Source organism: Labrus bergylta, chromosome 16 (genome assembly GCF_963930695.1).
Source record: "Labrus bergylta chromosome 16, fLabBer1.1, whole genome shotgun sequence".
Lineage (NCBI taxonomy): Eukaryota > Metazoa > Chordata > Actinopteri > Labriformes > Labridae > Labrus > Labrus bergylta.
Genome location: NC_089210.1, coordinates 24,108,434 through 24,117,647, shown reverse-complemented (window position 1 = coordinate 24,117,647; position 9,214 = coordinate 24,108,434). Strand labels below are relative to the sequence as shown.

The 9,214-nt window shown below is 38.6% G+C and overlaps 1 protein-coding gene across 1 annotated transcript; it reads right to left on the bottom strand.

Moving 5' to 3' along the window:
- Positions 1-855: 855 nt before the first annotated feature.
- On the bottom strand, positions 856-4,470 carry LOC109975806 (immunoglobulin lambda-1 light chain-like). Its single transcript, XM_065965140.1, has 4 exons — positions 4,386-4,470; positions 3,968-4,293; positions 2,105-2,138; positions 856-1,434 (listed from the first exon to the last, which is right to left on the bottom strand). The coding sequence occupies exons 1-4, from the start codon at positions 4,423-4,425 to the stop codon at positions 1,106-1,108; spliced, it is 729 nt and encodes a 242-aa protein (XP_065821212.1). The 5' UTR covers positions 4,426-4,470; the 3' UTR covers positions 856-1,105.
- Between the last annotated feature and the right edge of the window lie 4,744 nt (positions 4,471-9,214).

The following is a 9,214-nucleotide window of genomic DNA, read 5'->3' as shown; positions in this document are numbered from 1 at the left end:
TTGTCTCCCCCTTGTGGTTGAAGTCAAGCCTTAGAGTTTTTTTCTTCCATATGTTATGTTTAAGAAAACCAATCTGTAAGTGATGACAGAATGTGATGTATTGAAGTACTTGTCATCCACTTACTGTTTGTCTGTGCATTATTTTTTTAACCCTTTAAAAGAAAACAATTATCTTTGCACAAGTATCTATGTTTCTGGATTTCATTTGTCAGAATCTACTTCAAGGCAGGTCCTGCAAAAAAGATTAAGCTATGATTAAATATACACAGCCTTATGGTGCCTTATAATCAGCATCAGTATGGTGCAGTCACTCAAAACTAAATCTTTAAAGGATTTAAATATGTAAATATGATCAAAATTATTATTATTATTTTTACATTTTAACCGATCCTACAAGTTTCTACATTTAAGGACATTGTTAAGGTATTTGTCTGATTAACCAATTGATCACAAATGAAACATCAGTGTGTTTCAGGTCAGAGACAGTTTTACAGTGAGCTGACCTTTGACCTCTTCATTTGCATGCAGCTATGAATAAGAAGAGGAGGCCTGCAGGTGCATCCTGAGGAGGAGGAGAGGGAGGAGCAGAGAGGTGATGCTTCACTGATGGAGGATGAAATCTCAGTTTCATTTGTTCATTTTATCTGATTATTCTAATAACACTTCCTATGCAAGAAACTAAAACGAGGCAAATATACAATAAACTGAAAAAGCTCTTTGTTGATGCACAGGTTGACCTATTTAAAATAGAAATATCTTCAAATACTGTTTTATTATTTAAAGACTGAATCAATGAAATGTTTTTGTGTTGATTAATAACCTGTTGATAAGACAAACATCAGTAATGAGGAAATAAACACTTCAACCATTTTTTTTTTTGTTATTTTTATTCATGAGTTCAATTAAAGAAAATTCTTCATTAATCACATTTTGTATCGCATAATTAATGAATCTGTAGCAAGTTGCAAAGCTGATCCATCACCTCCACCTAGAGGTCAAAACATGTATTACAAGCATGCAGACATATACTGTAAGATGTGAACCTTGTAATGAGCAAACAGCACAAAGAGTCAAGAAGCAGATTAGAAATGGTCCCTCTGCTCCTCTACTGGTCTTCAGTGAAACAGTGGGACTTGTTGATGGTTTTCTCTGAAGTCTGGGAGCCCAAAGACACTCGACATGTGTAGACCTTGTCCATGTTCCAGTCTGACGTCTGGATGGACAGATAGCTGCTGATTTGGAAAGTCTGGTCTGGTTGCTGAACGGCCGTGCTGGTAGAGATCCCACTGCTCACTGGACTCCCAGCAGCAGACCAGCTCACATCTGCAAAAGGCACAGACTGAGAGGACAGACAGACCAGAGAGGCTTTGTTGGACTGGAGCTCAGCACTGGACGGAGGGAAGACTGTGAGGACAGGAGGAGAGAGGCTGGAGCCTGACACACACACACACACACACACACACACACACACACACACACACACACACACACACACACACACAGGACATTGAACACATGAGTACAAGTGAAGTCATTCAATACAAAGTATGACAGAGACCATCAACTCATTAGTTTTGTTCACAGTTTGACAAACAGGCTGCAGTTGTTTTCTAACCAACTATCTAACACTTAGAAATGAGGAAATAATCCAGAGCATGTTTTTAATTTAAAAAACTAACTCATCAAAAACTTTAAACATTTGAAACACGAGAAGTTTAGAAGTTTGAATTCTTCATATCACATTGTAAGAAACATTTTAGAGATGATTCAACAAAGGTTTAGAAAGGATCAAACATGCCGTTTATATTTGGACATGAATTGTCACATTTTGTAATTTGATCTGAACTGTTCAACATTCCTCAAACATCAACATACTTCAGAATTGACAGAAACTATTTCATACAAATGTTGAAATCTTTTTGAAAGCTTTCTGTTTCATTCCAAGACATAGTCTGGTGTCAGAAAGAGAACTAAATATAAATGTGTGTTGTTCACACAAAAATATATCTGAACAATGAGTTAAATAACAAATGATGATTACTGATCAGTTTGAATAAGAATGATCAAATCTCTCTCATTTCATGATGAGTTTCAAAGTACTTACTCGTCACAATCAGCTTGGTGCCTTGTCCGAATACCACAGTGATTCAGTTTGTATACATGGCTGTACAAAAACCTCCTGACTCTCACTAATGAGGGGAGTGGAACTGAAACATCCTGTTGAGAGCAACTTTCACTGTCAACATGTCATTCTTTCATCAGTCTGCTCACATTACAACAACACTGATGGACTTTTATCAAACTCTTTTCACCCTGAAGAACACTTTGTTTAGTATCCTTTCTTGTTTTGTTCAAGTTTCTTCATGATTGTACCAAAAAGAAACCTTTATAACACGATGTAAATGTGAATAGAGTTCTATGAAGAGGTGGTCGTTGATAATGAATCAATTTTGTTGCTGTGAAATTCATAATCTAGAAACAGAAGCTTTTCAAGTCTGAATTGTATGTTGGACAGGGCCTCTCTGTTTGGAGTTTGCTCCCGTGCATGCGTGGGCTCTCTCCAGGTACTCTGGATTCCTCCCACAGTCCAGACATGCTCATTAGGTCAATTGGTGACTCTACATTGCCAGTAGTTTCCATCTGTCTTCATGGATAAAGGTAAAGTGCATTTTTATAAAATGGTATGTTGAGTACAAAAAAGGGTTACTTTTCTTAAACACAACAAATCAAACAAGAGAAATGTATAAAGAGATTCTTGTAAAGGTGGTTTATCGACTTACTTTCTACATGTGTTGGTGTCTCATATTCTGTGAAGTGTAAAATCTTCTCTGCATGAACACAAGACATAATGAAGAGGCTGCTGCTACAGAAAATACAACACCATAGTAAAGAACACACAAACACACACAATGACAAGGTGAGAATGTGTGTGTGTTTGTGTGTATTAAATCAATTGTTTCCTAATCAATGTGAAACACTGTCACTAACCCAGTGATTGTATGCCTGTGAATTAGACAGAACATACAGAGAGAACATGTCAGTATCACAATTCCTCTCTTTGGACAGACAGTGACTGAAGACTGCAGCACATGTGAAGGTGGAAGCAAACTGTCTGCTGCTCCAGAGCTCCTCTACTATAATACTTCAAATGAAAGCTCGTATGTGATCCTGTGGTCCCAGCCTGACTCACACAGACCCTGTGTCAGGAGAACTGGTAGATGTCTAGGCTCTGTGCAACATGCAACAAGCTGCAGTCTATACTGAGCAGTAAGCTGGATGTGATGGAGAGTATATTTTATTCAAATAGATATACTGGACAAACTCCAGTCAGGTTGATGGACTGAAACTCCCCCTGATCTTATAAGACAGCAGACAGGACGGGTAAAAAGAAGAGATGACACCTCTTTAAAACAACATGTTCAGAAGGTGTTTGGTTCTTTTCATCAGTCTGCTCAGGCTCAATCTAAGATCACTAAATGGTATTACATTTTAATCAAGGTATATTATGCAACTGAAACTCTTTTCTTTGTGTTTCTGTTTCATTTAGATCTTCTCTGTGAAGTCAGCTGGTGGGGGGGCAGACAAGGTTACAGACAGTTTGTCTGTCAGATAAGAGAAGCACATTTGAGAAGTTAAGAAAAACACAGCAAGTGTTCCTTTGAATCTATCTGCTCAGGGAATGTAGACATGTTGTGTTTGTGCATCAGTTCTGGACCTGTTGATGAACGTGTGAGACAAGAGCTGACTCAAAGAACAGGAGACACAACATGATAATTCTTTTACCAGAGAATATTTAACCAACATTGACAAAATCAGACTAATAATAGCGTATTGAAATGTATGCACTGTAATATTAATAGTGTTGAATTTCTTTTGTGGCTTCTTTGTGGTCAAAGTTAAGTGCAGTGACAAAAAGCAGAAGTGTTCAGTGAGGAGGTTTTTGTCACGGTGTAAATCACTGTGATATGTACTCTTTGACAGAGCTGTCCCATGTGCTACAGTAATAAACTGCTGAGTCTCTCTCCTCCACAGTGCTGATGATCAAACGATAATCTGTTTGTGACTGATGAGTGGATGTGAACTTTGGAGAGGAGAAACCAGAGCCATAGCTTGGAGAGCTCCAGCCGTGATAGTTGCTCAGAATATACTGAGGAACTCCTCCTGGAATCTGTTTGTACCAACGGGCTTCACTGTTAGTCACAGTCCCCAGGTTACAGTCCATGGTGGCTGTCTCTCCTCTCCTCAGAGTCACAACAGGAGGCTTCTGTGTCACCAGCGTCACAGCACTCACACCTGGAAACAACAAGATGACATGGAGTCAAGAGAAACACACAGACTGATGAATCCAACATGAGCTCAAAGCTGCAGTAAGTCAGCCTCCTTACATGTTAGAGCAGTGATGAGAGTGCACAGGGTCCCCAGCATGTTGTCAGTGTGTGCTGTAAACGTCCCTTACTGTCCAGCTGAGAGGTGAGCAGGGTTGGAGTGTGAGGAGAAGAGACACTGAAGCTTATAAAGACACTGAGGAGAGGAGGAGGAGGAGGAGGAGGAGTTTACACACTCAGCACTGTTTTCATTCATTAATAACAGACAGGATTTATGTCTGTTTGTTCCTGTTTGTCATGTTGTTGTTGTCTTTGGAGTTCTGATGATCTTCTTTGAATCTAGTAAATAACCTGAGGGTCCAACAAAAGTTTATGTATAAAACATAAAGTCCATCTCTGTTAGTTGAGCTCATTAAAATGTTTCATAATCTTTTTTATGAGTTGTAAATCTGTCCTGTTATTTCTGTTATTAGTTATAAAAATCAACAGAAACTCATAATGAGACACAAACATGATCTTCTTCTGCATCGTATTAAATAACTCCAAGTCATTGAACCTTTCTTAAAAAAAAAAAGACTCTGCGCCAAATGTTTACGTGAGTAAATATTTCACTTGTTCACTCGTAGGTGTCTTTTCTGAGATTTTGGACAAAAATGTGCTCTTTATAAACTTTCATCTTCTCTTAAGGGACTACCATGCTTTATGTCTGTTGTCCTGATGTTTCCTGCAGATGATGGGGCTGTTCCTCCTTAACAGCATGGCCTGACTTTCAAGTTGCCAACTTGACTTGGCTCTCTTTGTCTTCTGCCAATAAACAATGTTCCAATTTAATGTGAGCTTATGGAAAATCAAAGAACCAAAGCTCTTTAACAGGTCATGCAGTCATTTAAAACAATTTAGTCATTTGTACTTTCCTTCATATCTCTACTTGTGTGAAGGATCCAGCCCCTGTCAGATGCTCTGGGAGATCTCTACAAGCACTTCAACGCTCTAAAAGATGAGTTGGCGAGGCTCTCTGCAAAGTTTGACAGCGTGGAGGGTTTTGTGGACGATCTAAGGAGCGGCAGATTCACTCTGCCTCGGCGGCCGGTGCAGAGGATTCCCCCCAGTGTTGGACTCAGGGCTCCACTGTGAGCACAGATGAGAGCTCCTGTACGGGGGATTATTAAGGGGCCGAGGAGGAGAGGGCCACAGACACCTTAGTCTTCTTGTCCAGAAATGCTGATGTATCAAAAAATGAGATGAGATGATTGTATATTTTACAGAAAATGTTGGCTTATATTATTTGTACTATATGCACGGTGTATGAATATGATGGTTTTAAAGCTTTCAAATATTTATCTTTTTATATAAAGTTAATTTTAGCCACAAGGTGGCAGCATTTATCAAACCACCTGAATCTTCATCCTGCTGTTGTGAGTTGTGAGAAACATAATGGTTATAAAGCTGGTCTAGAACTCTGATTTATTACAATATATACATTTATCACACTATGACAGGTGTTTTGGGGGAGTTTCCCCAACTTCATTCTGAACAGATTAATGAGCAAATCTTATGAATAAGCATATGGTGCACTATAATGAACTACACCTCTCACTGTTATTTAAGGCAAAGCACCACATGTGAGCAACCAGTGGGAATCATTTGATCTTAAGAGTGTAAAGAATGTTAAAATCACAGTCCAACATGTGAACAGGACAACACGGGAGTCAAACCAGCAATGCTGGAAAACAAAATTTATCAATAATTCTATTCTCATAGTTCTACTTATTTATAGATTCAATTTCAAAATTGATTCAGGAAAATTAAAGATTTAAGGAAACCCTGTTCCTGCCATTTCCCTTTTCTTGTTCCAGCCAGTCTATCACGTATGAAAAACAAGGAACTGGAACCCAATTGAAGAAAACCAAAACAATATTTATGAACAAAAGATCAAACACCCAAAACCAAAAACATACTTTCTTAACAAAAAAATCCAAATGAAGAAAATAAGCCACGTAGACATCTGGCAAACTGACAAGGGGAAAATCTGACATTGAAGTGACAACAAGAAGGAAGGAACACTGAGACTAAATACACAGGTAATCAAACACAGGTGAGACAAAGCACACAGGTGAGGACAATGAGGGCAATCAGCACTGGAGGGAAACACACACAGAGGCAGGAAGAAATACAAGACAAGAACCACTGGGGACAAGAACTACAAAATAAAACAGGAAACACTAAAGACACAGAGAACTCAATAATTTAACAATACTAGTACAGAGAAACACAAGGATAAGAAATTACAAAATAAAAACACCTACAGACTAAACTAGGAAACATTAAGATAACACACAAGGGAAACAAGCAACACCAGAAGAATGAGAACTAAAGCAAGAAAAATAAATCTAAACTCTGAAATACACAAAATACAAAACTAAACCAGACCAAATCATGACACAGTCAGAATAAAACAAAACACTTTGATTCATGTGGAAAACTATTTATACAATATTCTCAGTTTGATCTTATTCAGGACATGATAAAGTCTGTGGACTGAGCACTGACATGTAATTAATAACAGGTCACTAAGCATACTGATTGGTTGATTAAATGTAAGTGGGTAGTGGGTAGTAACAATGCCATGGCATTAAAACCAACCTTTTTACACATTGTTAAAACAAAGATTTATACACACACATTGAAGACAAAAGTAAAGAGACCCTGCATATTAAAGAAAAAGGAATAAAACTGTCACTCTCAGTTTATTATAAATTAGAAGAAGTAGATAGACTAAAGGTGAACATACATAAACCAGGATTACACACACACACACACACACGCACACGCGCACGCGCACGCACACACACACACACACACACACACACACACACACACACACACACACACACACACACACACACACACACACACACACACAACATGAACCTCTCGACATGCACTGATGGAGAGATACCAGAGTGAAGTGATTGAACGAAAGCACAACCGAGCAGTTTTTGGGGTCCAGTGTCTTTTTGGTCGAGGAAAGTAAAACAACCAAACTCTATTCCTTTGATCCAACAGGGACTTGAACCAGGCCATCCCTCAAGTTACCAGCCCATGTATTTTGTGCGTGCGCGTGCGCGTGTGCGTGTGTGGTCAATCTTGTAGAGCTCCCCCTGTTGACTGGCTGCAGTATAGGTCATAAACCCCGCCTCCTCAATGATAACAGATGGGATATGGGTCAAACTGTAAAGCTAAAATACTCGACACATAATTTTTTTCCAAACCTAAACTCTGCTGTGATCATTAGTTATTATCACCCTACATTGTGTTCAAGTGCTCATTTTTCTGTGAAGTTTGTTTTAAATAAGTTATTTGAGGTTGAAGAACGGGATTTTACGTCATATTTGACGATGATTGACAGCCGCCGATCTTGCGTAGCTCTCTTTGTGAATAACAAAAGTTACGTAGTGAAGGAAAGCCGAGACGCCATTGAACTTTTCCGTTCAGTTTTTTCGTCTTTTTTGAGCTGGCAAAATGAGTTGTTCTGCAGTAAACTGTTCTAACCGACCTGTGGGAGCTAAGGGATCTTTGCAGTTTTTTCAATAAGTAAAAAAGTGATTTATGTGTCATTGGTTAAAGTCGTTATCTAGCTAGCTAACACATTACCAATCTAAGGTTAGCCGAAATGTTGTAAAGCTAGGTTACTTATCCGGCATGATTTATCTTTTTATTTTATTGTTCTGTTTCTTGATATTGTTATATCGTTATTGTGATTGAAATTGTATTTAAAAACAAGAATCGTAATAAAAAATCTGCTCACAGATGCGGTTCATTGACTGTACAGTTATTTTACAGCAAAAATAAATACGTCTGGTAAGGTCTCAAAAAAGTATCTAGGGCAAAAACAAAGCCAAATAATTTGAATCTGGCCTGCATCATTACTAATGTGTACATGTTTACAGTCTGAGTGATAAGTGGACTATACTGAGAGTAACAGGTTTTACTTTCATCCGCTCACCATGCAGGCTGAAATTCATAATACTATATACAAGGGTAGAATATTTCTCTATGTATCCAGATAAAACTAAAGGTAAGATCTGATTTAATATAACTGTTACTGATTTAAGAGACTAACTGAAACGTGAACGCAAACATCGACAACCGGCGGTGGTGTAATGTAATATTAACCGAGCATCATGCTGCTTAAACGTGCTAAATGTTCTGCATTGTCTTCCACACACGACCAATTCAACAGTCACAAGTTGATCATATTGTAAATTTAATGACGCTCATTGAGAATTTGTACTAAAAATTGACAAAACCTGACAAAAATTGCGGTGATTATGACTGTGTGTCTGTATTTAACACCTTTGAAAGGAAGGTGCTAATGCAGCTCGCCCCCTCTGGTGAGCTCCTCTCCATTAATGCTCTCGTCTCCTCCCTCTAAAGCTGCTGCTACTCTGTAGGACGCTTTGATTGGGGCACCTCACCAATAAAATACTATTTTATATTTTATAAGCAGTTTGTCACCACACTGCACAACTTTAACAAAGCTTTACCACACAGTCACACCATCCGCACAGCTGATCCAGGATTTACTGTAGCATCTTTTACAGCACTAAAAGGTCATGTACAGGCAAACAGAGAGAAGGGAAAAGAAACAATCTGTGCTCTCAAATAACAAAGCAGTCTCAAATCTTTGAGGAATTACAGCTAAAAAAATTCTACTTTGCATACAGTACATCCTCTGATAAATAAAGTGAAGTACTTTGATTGCATTTCTGTGGTGTTCCTGTAGGTGACCATGATGCAGCCAGACTGAAGCAGCAGGTTGTGAAGGTGGACGCCATCATCTTGTCTTTGCAGTGCTGATTCTGAAGAGAACGCCTTCACATAGGACT